Here is a 22,178-nt window from a genome sequence, read left to right as displayed (position 1 = left end):
GTTATTGCTATGTTAAATGGTCATGCTGTCAAACTGCTTTCTGAATATTTATGCTTATTATGCCCATAGATTTTGGGTGCTTTTAGCTTTGGTCAGAAAGGTTTCTAAAAAGAAGTAGCTAATGCAGAGACTTCTATCTGGTCCAGGTGCCAAGTATGAGTAACTGTGAGTGCTCATCTGTGCATGACGCATCTGTATTAAATTAGCCCGTCAAAGGCTGAGAGAGCATGGCTGAAGAGTGGGCGGAGCGTAAACGCCGACAGCTGAAGAGGCAAGTGAAATGAAGACTTCTGGACATGACTGGCTGCTGCACACATCAGCTCACAGCTGCCATGGCTCCTTGCACAAGATCGAGCCAGTCGAACTTACAACACAAATGGGGGCGGGACCTTCAGCAGTTGATGGTTGCAGAGGGAGGGACGGAGAGCATCTCTCCTATGGGAATGTGGATGCTGAGACATTTCCCGTGGCCCAGTGCCTGGACTCAGCCTGAGGACAGCACTAACTGGACTCAGGGTTATTAACAACAACAATAACAAAGTGGGGACCGGAAGTTGGGGGGATGACATGAAGGGCACTGGGAGGAGGAGTTGTAGGAAGGTCATGGTGAATGGATATGATCAAAATGCACTGTATGAAATTCTCAAGGAATAAGTCAAGCGTCATTGAAAAATCTCAACTAGAAGGAAATCACCACAAAGAAGCTATTAACGTGTGATATTTAAAAACTGACCGCAGGGGCAATTATGGAAAGGTGTTTTGGCAAGTTACTGGACTTGTTCTTTTTTCTTTTTCAGACAGACTCATTCTATATACTCCAAGTTAGCCTTGAACTTGTGGTGATCCTCCTGCGGTAGCCTCCCAAGTGCTGGAGTTACGGGTGCATAACACCACATCTAGCTCAGATTACTGTGCGCCTCGTCGTAAGACAATAAGCGGTATTGGAGAGCGTGACTAAAAGACTGAACTTGGGTTATAAAACAGCAGCCCCTCATTTTTAAAAGATACTTTATTTGTGTGTGTGTGTGTGTGTGTGTGTGTGAGAGAGAGAGAGAGAGAGAGAGAGAGAGAGAGAGAGAGAGAGAGAGAGAGAGAGAGAGAGAGAGAATGTAGTAGTACCCATAGAGACTAGACAAAGGCATCAGGTCCCTGGAGACAGAATTACAGGCGGTTTATGATGTAGGAGCTGGGACTAGGGTTTTTGCAAGAGCATCTCCAGTCCTTGCTTCCTATTTTTAAGATTGTTGCAGCCACAAGGGTCCTTGTTGAATAACTCAAGCCATTTTTTTTTCTTTTAAGACTAATCAACCCTTAAAAAAGAGGACAGTGTCTCAGGACTCAGATTTGAAACAAGGTGGCAGAATAGACCAGAATAAAGAGAATGGAAACTCTCTATTGTTTCCAAAGGGTTCACAGTTTCCACCTGGTGCCCTGGATGGGGCAGCCGGGGCCACAACCAACCCGCGCTCTATTTCTCGGTGCCCTGGGCCTTCACTCTCGCCTCACTGGGAGATAGCCCTGAGTTGTCTACTATCTCTTTGTTGACCAGTTTACAATAAAACCCTTGGCTTTACCCAAACCTGGGGTCCAGGTACTGGTTTCCACGTGTGCCAGGCAGTGCCCTTGCTTGGCATCATCATGAGGCCCGTGGAAAGGTATTTGGCTTGAAGGGGAATCGTAGAACTATGATTCAACGCGAGGTAGGTAGAAAGAGGACAGCGTTAGCCTTATGCCTGTAACCTCAGTGAGTGGAGACGGGAGGATCAGGAGTTCCAGGTTACCCTAGGCTACATAGCTGCTTCAAGGCCAGCTTGGCTACGAGAGGCCCTATCTCAGTAAACCCCAAAGCCAAAAGAACAGGCAGGAGATCCGCAGAGTTTCTGCTGGGAGATGTGGATGCTCAAGCTTGCTTTTAGCATTTCTGGCTTACTTTAAGAACCTTGCTGCTTTCTGGGGAAGGCACTGGGTGTGCCGAGATGCGGGTAAACTGAATGAGCCCATCCCTGGACCGGCCACCTTCCCCATGCAGTCAGAGGACATTGACACCCCCCCCCCCCCACACACACACACAGGGTCATTGACAAGATCATCATGCACAGGTGTGCACGGAGGTTAGACCCTCCCCCGACAGGAGAGCAGAAGGGGGTTCCGGACAGGTGAGGAGGGGCTGAGTCTCCGCTAAGCAGAGCAGAAAGGTGAGCTGCTGCCAGCGACAGCATGCCTTAAAGCACCTCAGGGAAGAGCGCACAGCTGCTGCAGGCCGGGCTTGTGCACCCCATTACCCTCACTGGCCATTAGTGAGGAGAAGCGGGGCTCCGCTGAACATTCAGGTTTCTGTAAATAACATGTGTCTGCTCTCAGCACTCCCCTGCCACGAACCCAGGGAGGGTTGGCAGCCTGCTGCGGTCACTGACCTTCCTGTCAGCACTGAGCGCTGCTGCTGCTGCTGCTGCTGCTGCGGGCTGGATGCTCAAGTTCACTTCGGCCTCCTGACCCGCCGTCCTCAAAAACGCCTGTGCCCAGAAGTCAAGGGTCAGCGGGTGACAGGTCAGGGGTTTGAGAAGCATCAGGTTTTTGTGTTTTGTTTTGAGACAGGGTTTCTCTGTGTAGTTTTGGTACCTGTCCTGGATCTCACTCTGTAGCCCAGGATGGCCTCGAACTCACAGAGATCTGTCTGCCTCTGCCTCCTGAGTACTGGGATTAAAGGTGTGTGCCACCACCGCCCGGCGAGCTTCAGGGTCTTACAGTCACATCAGGAGGTCACCTGGTCCCACCGAGGCAGAGCTTCCTAGTGCCAGGGAAAGGGACAAACGGATGTCACAGCCCAGTGTGACACTGGATGAGACAAGCCCTTGTAAGGGACTTCTCAGAGCCTCAGGCATTATGAAAGGACACAATGTGCTAATCATAGTCTCCCCCCGACCCCCACCCCAAGCTCAGTGTTCCTGCTCCTTACAGAATCAGCAACAGCCACACACTGAGGAGTCCCTGCCTGAAGTCCCTTGAAAGACCTACATGAATTTTCACAGCAGGGAAGGAGGACTGGGAAGACACAGGTGAGAGGTATCTGGGAGCCTCTTGTGGAGGCTGAGGTAGGACCTGGGCATTGACCCACGCAGGGGAGAGTCAGAGGTGAGGTGGAGGGGTGGTGATACTGGTTTGGGGACAGACCTGGGCCTGCTGACCCTAGGATGCATTTACCATCCAACACAGACTGAAGCGTGGGTCCCAAGGCCCCGCCCAGGAACTCAGTCCTCCCCAGCACTAAAACTCTGCACCCCTGTATCAGATGGCTTTGTCCTGGGTTGTCGAGGGCTGGGGCTGGGGCTGGGGGTAGAGGATGGTGTGGGCAAGAGTTACAGAGGATGTGAATAGAGCGGTTCACACTCCTCTAAACCTAACACCTTGACTGTCATCCAGGTATACACCAACATGGACACCCCTACCCAGCAGCAGAGGCCACAGCGTCCTCTGGCCACCTTCCATCCACTGTTGGTGGTTGTTTTCTTACTCTTTGTCTCTTTGGGGGCCCGCTGCCCAGCTCCCAAATAAATCACACACGGAGGCTTACTCTTAATTATGAATGCCTGGTCTTAGCTTGGCTTGCTTCTGGCCAGCTTTTCTTAACTTGAATTAACCCGTCTACCTTTTGCCTCCGGGATTTTCCCGTTCTCTATTTCTGTATGCCTTTCTTTCTTACTCTGTTGCTGGTTGTGTGGCTGGCCCCTGGTGTCCCCCTCCTTCTCTTGCTCCTAGATCTCTCCTCTCCCAGCTTTCTTCTATATATTCTCTCTGCCTGCCAGCCCCGCTGATCCTTTCTCCTGCCTCGCCATTGGCCATTCAGATCTTTATTAAACCATCAGGTGTTTTAGACAGGCACAGTAACACAGCTTCATAGAGTTAAACCAATGCAACATACACAAAAGTAACACACCTTAAAATAATATTCCCCAACAATCCACATCTGCACATAGGTTGCCTACCTCCATGGATCCCTAGATTGGCTGTGCTACAGACCACTTGGTCTGGGAGGTCAGGTGCCCCTCCTGGATGTCTGGCCCAGAGTGCTGTTGAAGAGCCAGGGCTGCCAGGCGGTGGTGGCACACGCCTTTAATCCCAGCACTCGGGAGGCAGAGCCAGGTGGATCTCTGTGAATTCGAGGCCAGCCTGGTCTACAGAGTGAGATCCAGGACAGGCACCAAAGCTACACAGAGAAACCCTGTCTCAAAAAAAAAAAAAGAAAAAAAAAAAAACCCAACCAACCAAAAACAAACAAACAAACACAAGAGCCAGGGCTGCAGCTGGGGCAGCTGACTCCCTGAAGGGCAAACTTGACCAGTGTGAAGCACCCAGGCTCTCTCCTGTCTCCCTGTCTTCCACTCCTCAGAAAGCCATTTCTCCTTACAGCCTGTCCGGAGAGGACAGGAGGAGGGATAGCTGAGGACAGTCCTGCTAAAGCCACTGGTACTAAGGTCTTCTGAGAAGGGACAACAACGGCACCGCACTGCAGGGAAAACTGCTCTAAGCATCATACAGAACAGCTTTGCAGTGAGGCCCTAGGAATGAGGATCACTACATGAACTACCAACAGGTAAAATACTTACTGAGCTATGATGACGCAAGCTTGATCCCCAAACCCACATTAAAGCAGGGAAAAAACAACTCCACAAAGTTGTCTTCTGACCCCCACATGTACATGCTGTGGTGTGTGTCCTGATCTCTCTCTCTCTCTCTCTCTCTCTCTCTCTCTCTCTCTCTCTCTCTCTCTCTCTCTCTCTCACACACACACACACACACACACACACACGTAATACAATTTGAAAATTAGAAAAATGATTTTGTAAAAAAAAAACTTTGCAAGATTTAGAGACAGAATTTAGGCTACTCATACCCTAGAGATGTTTTTATTTTATTTTATTTTTTGGTTTTTCGAGATAGGGTTTTTCTGTGTAGCTTTGTGCCTTTCCTGGAACTCACTTGGTAGCCCAGGCTGGCCTCGAACTCACAGAGATCTGCCTGCCTCTGCCTCCCGAGTGCTGGGATTAAAGGCGTGCGCCACCAGCGCCCAGCCCCTAGAGATGTTTTTAGTGTCTGGCTGCGGTGCCTGTCACCTGGGATGGTATCCATTCTCTCTGGTATACAGTTGATGTCTATTAAAAGATTTACAAATGAGACTCTGTGTCAAGTGCACATACATGCTGAACTCCAAAGAGTTCATACTTAAGTATTGAGACATTATTAGAATCTTGAAATTTAAAAAAAAAAAAAACTAATTTAATTTTTCTTTCCTTTATTTTAAATAGGCCTTAAATAGGTAAAAAAGAAGTAACAATTGAGGGCTGGAGAGATGGCTCAGAGGTTAAGAGGCTGCTCTTCCTGGGGTCCTGAGTTCAATTCCCTGCAACCACATGGTGGCTCACAACCATCTGTAATGAGATCTGGTGACCTCTTCTGGCCTGCAGACAGAACATTGTATACATAATAAATAAGTCTTACAAAGAGAGAGAGAGAGAGAATTAAAAAAAAGAAGTAGCAATTGATTTTAAAAAGTGCTAATAGCATAGCTTATGATTCCTAGGCTATCACTCTTTATCAGCCTAAGGATTACACTTCTGTTATAACTAAAGATATAAACAAGTTATGTGTTCTAAACCATCACCTACTTATAAATCACAGGACAAAAGGTACATATGTTTTAAGCTGGTTATAACAAAAAAGTTACTTATAGGATTTTCTAAGATCAAAATTTAGTACCCAAGACTTTTCTTCATATAAACGTGTAGGAGCGTTTTGGCTACATGTGTGTATGTGCACCACATATGAACCTGATATCTACATAGGCCAGAAGAGGGCGCCTGATTCCCCTGGAACCAGAGTTACAGACAATTGTGAGCCACCGTGTGGGTGCTGGGAACTGAACCTGGGTCCTCTGCAGGAGCACAAGTGCCCCCAATTGCTGAGCCGTCTCTCCAGCCTAGCGACCCTTCTTTTTGTTGCTCGAATTTGGCCGAGAGATTATTTTTTTCACACCATCTTTCTTCCTATGCAGCATCAGAGCAGCACAGGTCATGTCACCCCCTCGCCACAGAGTAAGTAATCAGTAAAATGCTGTCAGGGGAAAAGTGCAAGATCTGAACACCCTATCAAAACCAAGGGCGAGAGCCCCAAGGATTGTGGAAGGTCTTGTGCATGTTACTATCTCTCCACGAGGTGGAGCCATTGCTCACCTTTCTGCCTGGATCTTTGTGTTCTGCTCTTGGTCTTAGCAGGCCCAGGAATGTGGTTCCTTTTTTAAACTCATGCTCTTAGACTCCACACATCAATCAAGTGACAGACAACTAGGAGACAGTGTCCCAAAGCACTGGACAAGAAGGGAGGCTGATGGGGGCCCAGGGTTTAGAATCTCAATAGGAGACAGCACCTTGGGGATGGAGAGGGCAGCCCTGGCCCCTAGAGACTTGACTCCAGGTTTGACAATATGGTCTCATGACTGTCTGTTCACATGCACGCTTTCTGGGCTTTTGTTTCGTCTTTTCTGAAGTTCTAACATTGCTGTGGGCAAGGCAGAAACAAACTGGGAATTCCATCCCTGAGTTTTGTTGCAAAACTAAATAAATTCACATTTCCATACACACACACACACACACACACACACACACACACACACACACACACACATATAATATATAATGTTGCTTTCGTTTGCTCTGGCCAGCACTACCATGCCATGGCCAGGGTTAAAGTGACAGTTTCATGCCCTATTGTGTGCTTTGCCTTGCCATCCCGCCCTATCTCCATGTCTGGGCTCCCACAGATCTTTTTGCTGTTTCTATAGCTTCATTTCTCCCAAAATATCATAGTTATGCAGCGTGCAGCCTTTTGAGATCTGCCTGTCACAGCTTCTCCTCCCTCATCTTCTCAGGGCTGGAAAGCGTGTGTCTCTTCAGCACTAATTTATGTCCTTTCCTGGATGCACTGGTTTAGTCACCCATTTGCCTACTAAAGGGCTTGTTGGCCCCTTCAGTTTGGGGCAATTATAAATAAAGCTGCTGGGCCGGGCGGTGGTGGCGCACGCCTTTAATCCCAGCACTCAGGAGGCAGAGCCAGGCAGATCTCTGTGAGTTTGAGGCCAGCCTGGGCTACAGAGTGAGTTCCAGGAAAGGCACAAAGCTACACAGAGAAACCCTGTCTCAAAAAACTAGAAAAAAAAAAAAAAACAACCAAAACAACAACAACAACAACAAAGACAAACAAAACAAAACAAAAACCCTGCTATTGTTACCAGGATCTACCATTTATACTGCTACCCAAAGCCAGGGAGACAGTAACTAACGAGAGGAAGTCAGTTCGAGGCCGGTGAGAGGACATGAGGAAAACTGACTTTCCTTCTCAAGTCTCCACCTGAGGGGCAGTGCCCAGGTCTCTCCTTCCACCATGTGGGTTCCAAGGATCAAACTCGGGTCTGAAGTCATCCCCAATCAGAGTCTAGGGTTTTCTCCTAGGAGTTTGATAGTTTCCCATTTTACACTTAGTAACTTCCATGATGGGTTGATGGCATGTCTAGATCCCGTTTTATATGTGGGTGTCCGGTTGCTTCAGCACCATTTGTCGGAGAGTTCATCTTTGCTCTGTAGAGCTGTCTTTGTGCCTTTGTCAGGGATCCGCTGACAATTACCAGTGATCAGCAGGGCTCTGTCCCTTCCCAAGATGTACCTCTCCTTCCACATGCATCACAGCAGTGCACCTGTTTACTTGCTTTACCAGCTCACTCCAGTGTGGACGAATTTCTAAACAGTCTTATTAAATAAGAAACACAGAGTCAAATATCGAGGTAATAGCCATAGAGATCGGAGAACTAGCGAAGAGCCATGACTACCTTATCTTACCACCTCGCCGCTGTCGCTTCCGCAGAAGGAGCTTCTTTCCGTCTAACCTATCTTTTTATTGCCTTTCTGTTCTGTTTTCTCACTGGCTCTAAGCCCAGCCACATGACTTCCTTGTCACTGCCTGTCTATACAGACCTCCAGGTGTCTATGGTTGGTATTGGGATTAAAGGAGTGTGTCACCACGCTTGGCTGTGTCCTTGACCACACAGAGACTCTGCCTGCCATGTGATCGGAATAAGGGCGTGGGCTACCACTGCCTGACTTCTGTTTCTGGCTCGCTGACCTCTGGTCTCTAGGCAACTTTATTTATTAACATAAAAATAAAATAGCACATTTCAGCACAAATAAAATATCACCACCCTCCAGCTCTCCTCCTATCTATGTGGTTGTTTTCCTTGGAGGACGCCCCTCCTCGGATTCTCAGGAGTTTCCAGGGTGGAGAGGCCCTGGATGTGAGCGGCTGGCAGCGAAGGCACACAGCACTGTTCCTCCAGGCACACAGCCACTCAGCACGCTCCTCTGCTCTTCAGATGCTGCCTGTCCATCTTTCTGACTGCTGCTGTTTCTTTCACTGAGACAGGAAGGGACCACTGCAAGTCAGCTCTGGCCCTTTAACCTGTTATCCAGCGAAAATCATACGTTGGACAGCCTTGTCATCAAACACCAGATCAGGCTCCAAGGCCGGAATGTGCACAGTCCAGTCCCTTAGGACTAAAACTACCTATAATCAGTGGGGTTCAAGATGACCACAGAGAGGGCAAAGTCAACAGAGTTGGCAAAGTCAACAGAGTTGTTACTGTAGAACGAAAGTCACTGAGCTCCCTGGCTTCACCTGCTCATAGCAGACCTAAGATTTTGGAGGTCACATGGCTAAACCATGCACGATGTGCTTCCCACCAGCTCCGAAAATACCTTGACATGGGTTAGAGTAACAGTTGCTTAAGTTCTTTGTGGGATGTTGAAGGCTGCTTTTGCAAAAACAAAAAACAACAAAGCACACACACATGCACGCATGCAACTACTTAAGGCTATCTGATGGGTGACTATGATAGAAAAAAGGGCACACTGTGTCTGTCCTCTGCTGTTTTGATTCAGGCCAGTCTCTATTCAGTTTTGCATGTAAACTTGTCACTTGAGTGTTCTGCTGATGACTAACACACCATGAGCTTGGCCTGCTGCCGGTTAAAGTGAATGTTTCTTCTGTCCTGCCACACACTTTCTTTGCAACTCTAGCACCCACGGTCCCTCACCCTTATCTTAAGACCCAGACGAAAAATGAAGTCAGAACAGTTCTGAAGATGATAAAGCCAGCTGCAGCTCAACAGTTCATAAGCAAAAGTACCTGTGTACAACAAGGAAAACATCTTTTGAAACCATGCCCATGGACGATTGCCAAAAACCCTAGTCCACTCCAGATGACCAAAACTGACAGCTGTTCCCTCTGTTGAATGGAATGACCTGATCATGTCTTAGGTCATAGCCCTCTGCTCTCAATCTGAAGCTCCACCCCACCCCACCATTATTAATACTGCCTGTCTTGTTCATCATGGGGCTTGGTCTCGTTTCTATAGTTTCCATGTCACAAGGTCCCACTGTGTGCTATCAACTTCTTTCCAGTGCAGATCCCACTCAGCCATGAGTACAGGTCCCAACCTGACCCCAGATAAGTAAGAGTTAGCTGCCTGGTCTTTATTCTGTCTTGTAGAGAGTTGACTAAGATTGGGGAGCAAAGATTTCCACCTAATTCCCTTGATTCTTAGACCAAGGCCCTTCTATGGTCCATCTTCCCTCTGAGAGACAGACATAGTACCAGGTCCTTTTTCACCAAACTGTTCCAATGCTCTGAAGTTCTGCTCTTCAGGAGCCTCATAATCTTCCAGTGATGCAGTGAGCCCTACAGCTACATTCCCGGGCAAAAGCCTGACATGGGCTCCCAGGCCATCAGGATGGCCAGGTGAGAGAGCCTGCTACGGGGCTGCGAGCAAACTGTGGTCTCTCATGGTGGCTACCTGAGACAGTTAGTGCAAAGCTGAAAACAAAAAAATCACAACAGCAAAGTTCTAACATGGGGCTCTGATCATCATGAGTATCTGGGTCACCCTCCTTGTCGCTAGACATCAGCTATGTCCACAGCTTCAGTGGAAGCACAGATCAACAGGTAGCTCCAAAGAAATTACCTTCCCTTCCGTTCACAGGAGGCAGGTGATGGGAGCTGGTAGGCATGTGCAGCAGAGCCTCAACTAGGCTGCCCATCTACTCAGAGAAAGATGAAGGGCGAAGCGACAGGGCTGATGTCTGTGCCCTGCCTGCCAGGTGACAATACTCAGCTGACAGCGTTTTAGCTCTCTAACAGCTAAATACCAGGAAATCTGACATGTGCAAGGAAAAAAGACAGCTTTCAACTCTATCATTTTAATGGTTTCCTGAAAAAAAAATTACTGCCCAGGATTAGTTTGAAGTGATGTTTAGAGGAAAAGTTCTAGAATGTGTAACAATTCTATATCAATTCTGTATCAATGCACTATAAGAAATGTTTTCCCTCTTGCAAAAGGCAAATCCATGTCTGGAATGGATTCCCTATCTCACTGGACTACCCAGGCATCCACATTAAGCTGATTCGTTCAGGTGAAAACAAACAACAAACAAAGACAAGTTTGAAGGCTGCCCTCATCTGACTTTGCTTAAAAACATCCCATCTCCACGTAAGCTCCCGCATCCTCGTTCTCTCACACAACTTCTCCGCTTTATTTTTGCTGAGGAGAATCTCATGTCCTGCACTTCAAGGAGATGGACGTGGAGGGACGACAGGATGTATTCACAGCAGAGGGTCTCTGGCTTCAGAAGACATGCAGTTCAGCAGACACTCAGCAATGACCTGCTGGTTCAGGGTGCGCTTTGGGGTCTTTAGAGCAGTAGGATTCGCTGGAAGTCTACCTGTGGGGCGACCACTTTGCAGACCACCTGGTTACAAATCTTATGTCCCCCACCCACACTGGGGAGGTCCTGGGCAGGCTCAGGACTGGCTCACAGGCAGGGACTTTGGTCTTGTTCATTATCCCTCAACCCTTGCATTTCTCTTTTAAGTGTCTACCATTGTAGCGACTCCACATTGTCTCAGCCCTCCCTTCCTGTACAGCCCCGCTCTAGCGCACACACCTCTCCTGGAGCCCTCTCACTTCCTGACACCTCCCCCCAGGTTTCCAGCCTCTGGACCATTGCTCTGGCTCTCCCTGCATCTGGCTCTGACTTAGGAAACAGCTCCAGACTGACTGAGGTCTGCTGAGATCCGATTTAGGACGCATGTCACTCCACTCCACCCTCCACTTAGCAGAACAGGCTCTTGGCCCTTCAGAAAGTTGTCTTTCTTGAATGGATTTCTCATCTTGACAGAGAATTTGACCCCAAATAATGTTTTTTTTTTCTCCTCAAAGCGGTGATCATACTAATTTCCCTACTACCAAATAACTTCTTATGAATGAAAACTTAGATTTACTCTGGCCAAAGGTTTTGTTGACGATACCCTGGAGTTATGTGATTTTTCACACATCACAGATTTTAAAAAACACATGTAGTGAGGTGGTAACTTAATCTCATTTACCCAGTACCTCCTAATGGGTTAATCAGATCTTTCCCACCGACATCCAAGGATCAGGAGGCTCCTGTCCCACTGGGGCAGAGTTTAGCCTCAGTGATATTCTAGTTTTGTCATTGTGGGTATGTTAGAAAACTGAATGAATTAAAAAAAAAATCACAGCAACAATCTTGACTGTATTCTGAATTTCTAAGTAATATCCCCCAAATCCGGTGGTTTGAAATTTAAAAGTTGTGAGAATGGTTTAATACTTCATCAGCTGTCAAGTCAATGAGGTTTCTATTCAAGTGTTTTAAAGCAAAGGATTATAAACCACTTGGCTGGCAGAAGAATCTGTCACTCTGTCACCCTGAGTCATGGTGTTTATGACACAACTTATCAAGGGGCTGCCATTTACCCGTGATTCTTTGTCACCTTGTTAAGCCTAATATATTCATAAGGGGTCTGGGACACTGTGATGCAAATTCAGTGCTTCCCCCCAACTTCAAATTGATAAAACGCTTTCTCTACATCAACATTTTAAATGTACTTTCAGTGCCAGTGTGCGGCTGCAGAGTTAGCGCATTCTATTTATGGCAAATGTCCTCCATGTAACCTAATCCTTCTTTTCACAGCAGTGAACCAAGTTAGACCTAGTTTCTGCCAGGGGGAAAAAAAAAAAAAAAAACAACTGACCTACTTTTCCGATAGAAACAAAAGTGTTAGCAAGCTTTTCCAGGGATATTGGAAAAGAAAACCACAAGAAATGAATTATAGTGGACAGCCTGGAGGAGAAGTTACTAGAGACAGTGAAGTCAGGATTTTAAACATGTGGCTCTTTTTATACGGAAAGAAAATGAGTCTTAATTTGAAACACCCTCATGAAACATGCAGGTAGTGTTCAGGTTATGCACTCACTGAGGTGAGAAAAGACTTGCGTTCTTGTTCCTATGGCTCCAAACTTGTTTGTCTGCACAGACATGCTCTCTCTTCCCTCCAGAGTTTCCATGGCACCAGGGATGGAACTGGGCCTCTCCCATGTGAGTGAGGAAGTGCTCTCTGACTAACTGTATCGCAGTCCTTCTCTTATTTGCCTAGTGTCACCATCGAATGCTCCTTCATACTTACAAAAAAGAAAGGGACAGGCTGCTATTGAAACACAGTGCAAGCTGTGTGAGGGGAATTCTGAGTACTTGTAAAATTCTAAGAAAACAAGACAGTCTTGAGACTTGTTTCTTCAAAAATACGGAATTGTTCTTGGCATGTGTTTTCATGCTCCTCCCAGGTGTAGCAGACAGAAGTGAGTTTACGTCAGATATCCATCACAGCTGGCTATTGTTACTTGTTTACATGCCTCTATATAGGAAAACCTGTTTTTGCCACATGCAGTTTGTCCTTGTGATAACAGACAGCTTGAACTCACGAGAACTTTGCTTCTGCGACCATTCTTAACCCCCAGCGTACAAACTGATGATCCGAGTAAAGGCGGCTGTTGCCTGAGACTTCAGTCCGCCTCATTTTTAGGATCCATTCTCCCAGGTTCAACCGCCAACTAGAGAGGTAAACAGGTTTCTAAACAGCTAAGCCAGGTAGCTGTCACATCAGAATCGATATCTGCAATACTTTAAAGAACATTCAGTTCACTGACAGAAAATAAAAAGACAGGAGCAGAGAAGCAAACTGTCTGAGACCCAGCCAAGTGGCCCTCTGACCCCGGAGAGGAGGCCATATAAAGGTAGCTGACATTTTCTAGGTCACACAGGTTAACAGTTAGTTGTTTTTGCCTCTATTTTGGCTTCCCTGTTTTCAGCCTGAGATAAACACTCAAAGGCAAATGTGTTTAACTAAGCAGAGTATGTCAAACTCTCACCTGAATTGGTTTTACTACCTGATCAGTTCCAAAACAGAGAAGGGGGTCATGTCTCTAACTGTGCTGCTTTTAAAAGATATATGGTGCATATGACTCTTTAAAACATCTTTACATTAATTTTATATTTAACTGTGGAAATATCAACCAAATAGGTGTTTTCAACTGGAATCTAAAATCAAAGCCATTCCAAACTCCACGGTCATAGTTCCTTCCTTATAGACTTAGCCATGTGCTCCCTTACCTAATACATGCACATTCTCTCAAGACCACCCTTTCTACAATCTTGTAGGCAACTCTCCCTGAATTTGAACGCCCTTCCTTCCACAGGACCCTGTATACTGGAGCACAGCCAAAATCTCTCCAGGAAGGCAGAGAAGCCAGGAGCAAGGGACCGAGGGAGTCTTCAGGTGGATAAACGCACTGACTGCTTGGTGCGATGTACAGGAGGTAATGACCAGACACACTCAAGACCCACAGCTCTCAGGTGGCAGTTATCCATACCTTTCAAATTACGATCACGAGGTTTCGACTCCAGACCTGCCGCTGGAGGCAAGGACGAAAGTGACAAGGAAACTCTCCACAAGAAGTCCTAGTGAAACGTCTTAGTCTTTATTAAGAACATCTCAGTCCTTTGTCTACATGTGACAACATCTCATGCTCAGTTCCGGCTGGGCTCGGTGTGAGAGGAAGCTCATGCAGGCTGTAACATGTGGTCTATACATAAATATACATACAGAGAACACTGAGGATTGTAGCTTAGCAACATGTTTCTTGGCTGAATTACATTCATGTAAAGTGTCCAAATTCTAAAAATCAAATTAAAAGTATATAACTCAAAGCCTGGAAAAGCAAACGGCTTTTAGGGGCTTATCCCATTAACATTCCGCAAACTGTGCTTTTAACCTACTGTGTTCCATTCGGAAGAATGGCCCATCAGTTCCTATGTACCATCAGCTCCTGCTGTGGCTACAGGTAAGTGCTTCTGAGGCTGGGCACTTGTCATTCAAACAGCAAACAGAAAGTACAGGCACTACCACAGAGACGGGAACATTTCCCCAGGAACTGAAAGAAAAGTGCACTGAGAGCCAGTCATGACTGGTCAGACCTATGTGACTAAGTTGCTCATGGTCCCTGGCAGGTCAGAGGCTTCCCAATCCCCATTCCCTAATGACACATGAACTCGGGAGCCCCAGTGTGGAGCAGTTCACAGCTGCAGATCGTGTGTAACCACCTCTTCAGCCTTGGGGAGACTGTCACATAATAGATATGCCGAGAGACAAGGACACATACAAGCTGTACACACTGAACACATACACTCTGCCTTCTCATGATGTAGTCTGGGGCTGACAATATGGAGGAATCTTCGGAGAGGTTCCCTAATCTTGAGAACTTAGAGCTGCGAATTTCAGCTCATTTTCTTTCTCTTTCTGGATCAAAGTTACAACTGGACAGAGCTGACATTTCGGGAGTAAAGTGTTTTGGAAGTGACAAGCTGCTCCTGCATTGTGTGTACTTACTCTTAGCACAGGGTGATGCAGCTCACCCCACATTCCTGACCCTCTGGAGGTTGCCCACTCTTGGTGCACCTGTCTGAAACTAAAGGGGAGACGTAGGCTGAAAAAACAAGCAGCAACTACAGCCTGGAGGTAAGATGAGCTGGGCACAGAATAAACAGACAGCAACGCCTTATGAGATGATGGTTTGCACACTTAAACTGATTTCTAATTATTAAAAAAAATTCAAAATGGGAAGAATGGTCAAAGACTCAGATTCCAATCCAAAGTTGTAGTTCTTTGGTGTCCCTCGCTGGGAGAGGAGGTGCTTCCTCCTGATACGATGAATGGATCAGGGTTAACGGTATGGACACCACACCCACCCTGCGTAGATCTAAGTGGAGAGCCCTGGCCCTACACAAACATGCTAGCCCATCTGAGACTCCCTTGTGACAATGACCTCCTAGTGAGTAGCTACAGCCCGGTCAAAGCTGGGCCTGAATAGTCCTGAGGGATAATGCTTTGTGGAATTAATACTTCAGGTGTAGCGAAGTACCCAGTACGGAGAACCTCCTAACCTTTACCTGCTGAAGTATCCAAATGATTTCCATCATGTTCTTGGTGTGTCAAGCTTTCTGCTGAGTGTGCGATGTCTAGGTCCTGGACATGGACTACCATCATGGTGTCTATGACCTTCTGGAAGGGGCTCAAAGAGCTTAGGATCTTAAGTTAACATTTCTGTTTCCTTTCTCTCTGGCCACAGATGGGCTGTTTGAGCTGCCACAACCTGGGAGTAGGGGAAGGTGATGCATGCCCCACACTGCCTCTTTCTCACTACAGGGGGCCCTCCAGGCTGTCTTCCTCTCTCTACCCAGGTCAAGTCTAGGCAGGCCAGGCCCCTGTGGTTGTAGGTGTGCTATATGTTGTATCATTCACCTCCCTGTTGGGCACTCTTGTTATGTGACACGGAAAGCCAGATGTAATGCATGGTTCTTAGTGTATATGGGATATACTTTTGCTATACTTTATAACGAAAATGTACTTAAAAACAAACACAAAACCCAACTAAATCCATCTCCCCATCTCCACTAGAAAAAATACATTTAAAAACAAGAGTAAGAACACACCAACATGGTGTTTTTCTTTCCGGAAAGTGCAGGAGCCTGTGGGGAAGGTGCTGATACTATGACAACATGAGACCCTTTCTCTAGTGAACCCCAGTGCATTGTATTCAAACAAAACAAGGCCCTGCCATGGCCCACAGGGCTCTGTGATCCTGGGAGGGCTCACCTTTGTCAGTAGGGCAGGTGGTGACTGGAGATGTCTGTAATGACACATGTCACTAGGGAGCTCTGGTAGGACCTTCATGCCATGAGGATCAAGCCCCACAGGATGAGAACCATGTGAGATACCCGCAAGGACACGGTAGGTCTCATGTAAGCGACAATGCACGGCCTCTTGAGGTCTGCTGGGGATCTGGTGGGACTGACAGTAGCTATGCTTTTGTCCTGGTTTTTCTCAGTGTGTCAAGGACACAAACACCTGGGGGGACAGCACAGCGCCACCCAGCTGTCCGTGCTCTGGATGCAGCTGTAGTGGATGTGTGCTGTGGGACGAGTCTGCATCTTCTCCGCTCATGGCCCTGAGGCTCTTCAGAGCAACCTGCTGGACCCGGCTGGCACAGAGCCGACAGCCACAGCCCCTCCTCCCTCTACTCCTCCTTAATCCTGAGTGGAAGCAACAAGGCACCTGGGGCAAGTCTGAGCACAGGAGGTCCAGGTGGTCCACTCCGGGGCCCTGGGGGCCACCCTGTGCCTAACGGGTGCTGAGAAGCATCTTGGGGGCTGAGCCCCAAGATGCCAATAGCACCCAGACCTGCCTGTCGAGACACCAATGTCTGGTCTGCAGCGTTCCAGCCTCACACTGTCTCACCAGCTTCAACCTGAATGCTTTGTTTTTCAGACACGTGTCTGATAAAGCTGGAAGGAATAACTTAATAATATGCCTTACCTGGCATGCTCCAAGAATGGTACCTGCTTAAATAACTCTCTCCATCCTGTGAAGCTTTCTGAGTAGTCATGGTTCTGACCCACCAGATCCCATGGAAGGAACAGAAGGCAGGCTGTGTGCTCTGTGTGCATAGCAGCCCTATTGAGTTCTTCTAGGTCACAAAACCTACACGGTTAAAACCCCCAAATGATGACCAGCCAATACAGGCTATGGATGTATTTGATCTTCAGAAGCAAATCGAGTTCTCCATGATCTGAGCCTAGCCAGGGGCATGGAAGTTTCTAGAGGCAGCAGATCCTAAATCATGACTCTGCAGGACACACATCCCTGCTGCAGGGCCAGTGTGTGCCAGGGTCACACCATATCATGCTGGGTCACCCCAGGAGAGCTGTTAACACTTACTGTGAGGACCTAACTGTGAAGGACCGGAGAGGAGCAGCCACGCATAGATATGAGTGTGGTGGTTCTCTTCCTACTTCTCTATTCTCGTGATCTTCCACAGAGAAACGCTTTCTTTCTTTCTTTTTTCTTTTTTTGCAATTAAAATAATGTGGCATAAAAGTGACCTGACATAATTACTTCTTATTTTATAAATCTCATTCCTAGCTCTGAATAAATTATTTATTCAAGAATCTCACACAAAGTAATTTCTATTTTCCTATACTTAGGAAGCCCTACTCAGTAGAACTCAATGTCTAATGTAAACTGAGATATAAAGCGGTCACTGGGTAGCTCAAGAGGGGAAATGTGTGGCAAGGGGTGGTGATGGGCCCCTGTGCCCTCCATGCACCCCCACTGTGCACCTGATCCCCATTCACATGTGAGGTGCCCGGCACCCTACATCCCCATGCTGCCCTGTTGGGGTGAGAGCTGCTGGGGATGGTACCCGATGTCCAGTGGTTCCCCCAGACTCCCCACGCCCTCCCCAAGGTGCACACCTGTCCCAGTTCAGATGCAAGGCTCTGGAGGAGGACCCCGCGGCCTCGCACTCTGTACTCCACACCCGCCTGGCTCAGGGAGTGAAGGAGAACTGGTCCTGCTCTGTGGGCTTCTCCACCCAGGCGCCCAGCCCCGCCTTGATGAAGGCAGTGAACAGACGTGCCTTGGCAGCCTGGTACTCCTTCGCTGCCAGCTTGGACTCGTGGTATGTAGTGGGCTTAGTGATCTTGGTGCGCAGCAGGTGGGGGGGAACCTGTAGAAGGATACATGCACATGTAAAGCCACTACTGGAACAGTCACGGAAGAGAGAGAAACCTAGGTAATGTTAAAAAAAAAAACGATGCTCAGGACTGTGTGGGTTCGTGAAAAAGTGAACAGAAGAAGGTGCTCTCCTAGATGGAAGAGTACCCATGAGAGGCCCAGCCTGAAGCTCAGTTTCATCTCTAAGCAGCGGCCTGCAGGACCTGTGCTTCTGGGAAATCCCAGGGCACAAGTTCCACCTGTCCCCTGTAACTATGAAAAAGAACACCTAGGTGATGCACGCCTTGCCACATGGCAGAGACTGGAGGTGCCCTGCAAAGCCCTTGGGTTGCCATGATGACATGTCTTTCCCCACGAGGGTGCGAGAATCTGTCTGAGCCCCACATGAGGGCTCTAAGCTGCCCTCATCATAAGAAGACATATCCTTGACTTAGACAAGAACGAGTGTTACCCGGCCCTATGATGTGAAGTTTAACTTGGGGAAAAGGGCTCTGCAGCTAAATTAAGTTTCTGACCCTTGATGAAGGGGACAGAAGCCAGCATGGCAGTGCTCAGCGACTGCCCTTCCTTTTCATGAGTCTCGAGGCAGAGTGGCGTCTCCTCCCCCAGGGCCAGGAGGGCAGCTAAGACTCGGCAGGAGTGAGGGGGGGGAAGCTGCCTTTGAGGCCGCTCTCAGGCTTGTGGGGCCAGGGCCATGCTTTTAAGCTAACAACAATCGGAAGAAATCAGAGTTTTCAAATGGTCTTGTTGGGAAGTTGCAATGATGACATGACGATGAGAACCAGGAGGGATGGGAGGGATGGAGACGGACACGCTGGGGAAGGTGGGCCGGCCGACCCCCAGTGAGGGCGCCTCAGTACCTTGCCGTGCACGCGCATCCAGCGACAGTACAACGCGTGCTTACACAGGCGGGACGGGCGCCCTAACTCGTCCTTCCCCGTGGTGGCGTTGATGACCTCGATGGCAGAGTCGCCCACTGTCCAGTTGACACTGAAGTTGGGTGCCTTCCCGGGCTGCCGTGCCTCTGCGTTGCTGATGCCTGGAACAGAGCAGACGCGGAAGTGACGTGAAGCCCTCGCTTCCCGCCAGGAAGAAGGAGGTAGACGGCACAGCACACGGGTCAGAGCTGAGGATGCCTATCCTACCAGGACAAGGCATATGACTGCCACAAGGAGGAGGCCAGGCCTCCCAGTGTGCAGCTGTCTCTCGGTGGCCCAGGGAAAACAGGGCTAAGAAGTCAGAATTGATACATAAATGTATACTTGTCTGTGAGGGGCAAGACTGCAGAGTCTGACAGATTCCCGAATCCACAGGATTTCCTACCAAGCTTGCCTCAGCTCTCCCTGGGGACCAACAGAGCTAGACACCTAGCAAGGGACAGATGGGCAAGCGGCCTCAGGTTCTACAAAGCAGAACTAGCAGGGCTTCTCAAAGACAGTATATAGCCTTGCCACTGAAATGCCATGTACCGGGCTACTCAGTTTCATAGCACAGCACTCCAGGCACGCACAGAAACCTAGTACTTAGCAAGTAAGCACAGGTGCACTCTCATACTTAAATGATTTCACTGTAACCAACCACAGGCTTGCTTCGAAGAGTGAAAGGTTTTAGGAAGATATCTGGTAGGCGGTGGCAGCACATGCCTTCATTCCCAGCACGCAGGGGACAAAGGCAGGAGAATTTCTGTGAGTACATGACCAGCCTGGTCCACAGAGTGAATTCCAGGACAGCCAGGGCTACAAGGAGAAACCTGTCTTGAAAAACCAAGAAAAAGAAAGAAAGAGAGAGAGAGAGAGAGAGAGAGAGAGAGAGAGAGAGAGAGAGAAAGAGAGAAGGGGAGAAAGGAAGAAAGGAAGAGGGAAGGAGGGAGGGAGGGAGGGAGAGAGTTAGAGAGAGACATAGAGAGAGATCTGGCTAAGGATATTGAACACACACATTTAAGTTTTATGTTGTGCCTTAAGATACAAGACATGCAGATGCTATGACCCTTCTACAGCCGGACTTCTCAGGACAGAGTGGCACAGGGACAGAAATGCAGAGGTAATCTAAAGACTGCAGAGTATCCCTGAGCAGGAAAACTCACCACAGCATGCTAGTTCTGCAAGACTAAAAGGCTTCTGAGAGGACTGGGGGTAAGGGTTCCTAGCAAGTACACACAAGACAGAGACAAAGCCCTGGACCAAACTTCTAGAGAGGAACCAGTGTCTGAGAAAAGAGTATCCATGATGGACTTAATCACAAAGTGCAGAAGAAAATACCAGTGAACCATCAGACATGATGACAGAGCTACTCAGAATGAAACACACACACACACACACACACATATACCCCCCCCCCCCCCCCACACACACAGAGAGAGAGAGAGAGAGAGAGAGAGAGAGAGAGAGAGAGAGAGAGAGAGAGAGAACATGAAAGAACCAAATCTATGTGTAACTGGAATTCCTGAAAGAGATGGGGCACGGAAATATATATATAAAGAAATATGAATAAAATCTTTCCACCTTCTATGAAACAGCCAACCACAGAACTAAGACATTCAGCAAACCCCATGCATAAGAAATATGAAGAAACTACATCAAAGCATGTCACAATAAACTGCTCAACATCAGCACAGAGTGAAAAATCTTAAGCACAGTAAGAGAAGACAAACAGAGGAGCCAAGACGGGCTGGACCGTGCAGATAAGAAGACAGGGCAATGGCCTTTGAGTTCTAAAGAAGCATAAAGCCCTCCCATCCCAGAGAGATACACTAGCTCAGCAAAATCTATTTCTAAAGATGAAAGCAAAATACACTTTCAGACATACTGACGCTGAATAGTTAATTCATCTTCAGGAGACTCTTAAAAGGAAGGTAAGAGAGTTCTTTAAGTCAAGGGGGAAGATGATAGCAAATGGGAATCCAGACCCACACAAAGGAAAACAGGGAGAGAGGTAGGGGGGAGGGAGGGAGTCCTTCATTTCAATACCTTTAAAAGATAATAGAAATTTGAAATCAAAGTAATAATGCGGGATTTTTAGCACACAAAAAATTAAATTGTGATAATACCACAAAGGCTGGGGGAGGAGAAATGGGAGCGTCTGTTGTCAGAGTCAGGGGGATGTCACTGTGTGTGAAGTGGGATAGTATCACTTGAAGGCAGACTGTGACACATTAAGGCTGTACATTATAAACCCTTTAAAATTATTAAATCTACAAAACAAAAAGTAACAGCTAAAAAAGTAAAAGGGAGCTAAAATATAATCATCAAACACAATCAATATTATGGTAAGAAAAATGGAAAGGGGCAACCATGAACATTAGGATTAAATAGAAAATAGCAAAAATGACAGTTAATAATAATCGTAATAAAAGTAAATGGTTTAAAGACCTCAGCTAAAAGGAAGGGATTATTGTGTTTAAAATAAAAAGATATTTAAAAGATATACATACTAAGCCGGGTGGTGGTGGAGCATGCCTTTGATCCCAGCACTCGGGAGGCAGAGCCAGGCGGATCTCTGTGAGTTCGAGGTCAGTCTGGTCTACAGAGCGAGATCCAGGACAGGCACCAAACTACATAGAGAAACCCTGTCTCAAAAAACCAAAACCAAAACCAAAACCAACCAAACAAAAAAGATATACATACTATCACCAATCAGAGGAAAGCTGAGGTCACAAAGCAAATTACAGAACAAAGGACATTTCCAGAGAATAAATGTTATCTTACAATGATAAAGGAGATTGACTTATTAAAAGAAGTCAACAATCCTAAACTTCTATTCATTTATCACAGAGCTGAAAAATATATGAAGTAAACACTTAAATTAGGAGAAACAGACAATCTACAATTCTAGTGAAGAGAGAGTCAATATCCTCTCATGAACAGCGAAGTGGATCAGTAAGGACATGAAAGATATGACCAAGTCAGTCAGCTCGGTCAAGTTGACATTTATAGATTATTCTACCTAAAAACAACGGATATGCATTCTTTTCTGGTTCTCACAGAACATTTATAAAGACGGATTTTTAAAATATACTTATGTAGGGTGGCAGTGTTACATTTAATCCCTGCACTCAGGAAGCAGAGGCATTCTGATCTCTGAGTTCAAGGCCAGCCTGGTCTACAGAGCCAAGCTCCAGGATAGCCAGAGAAACCTTGTCTGAAAAAACA

The 22,178-nt window shown here is 47.3% G+C and overlaps 1 protein-coding gene across 8 annotated transcripts in view; it reads right to left on the bottom strand.

The window, feature by feature from the left end:
* Positions 1–13,914: 13,914 nt before the first annotated feature.
* Positions 13,915–22,178, bottom strand: part of Adarb1 (adenosine deaminase RNA specific B1) — a 132,874-nt gene continuing 124,610 nt past the window's right edge. For all 8 annotated transcript variants that reach the window (XM_028874308.2, XM_028874312.2, XM_028874314.2 and 5 more), the window contains 2 exons: positions 18,891–19,069; positions 13,915–18,022 (listed from right to left, as the gene is read on the bottom strand). In XM_028874308.2, the coding sequence (XP_028730141.1) occupies positions 17,843–18,022; positions 18,891–19,069 (359 nt within the window). In that variant the 3' untranslated portion in view covers positions 13,915–17,842. The remainder of the gene's footprint in view (positions 18,023–18,890; positions 19,070–22,178) is intronic.

This window comes from Peromyscus leucopus, chromosome 16_21, assembly GCF_004664715.2.
Source record: "Peromyscus leucopus breed LL Stock chromosome 16_21, UCI_PerLeu_2.1, whole genome shotgun sequence".
Taxonomy (NCBI): domain Eukaryota; kingdom Metazoa; phylum Chordata; class Mammalia; order Rodentia; family Cricetidae; genus Peromyscus; species Peromyscus leucopus.
Note: the sequence above shows the minus strand (reverse complement) of the source record. Positions and strands in the feature narration are given on the sequence as shown.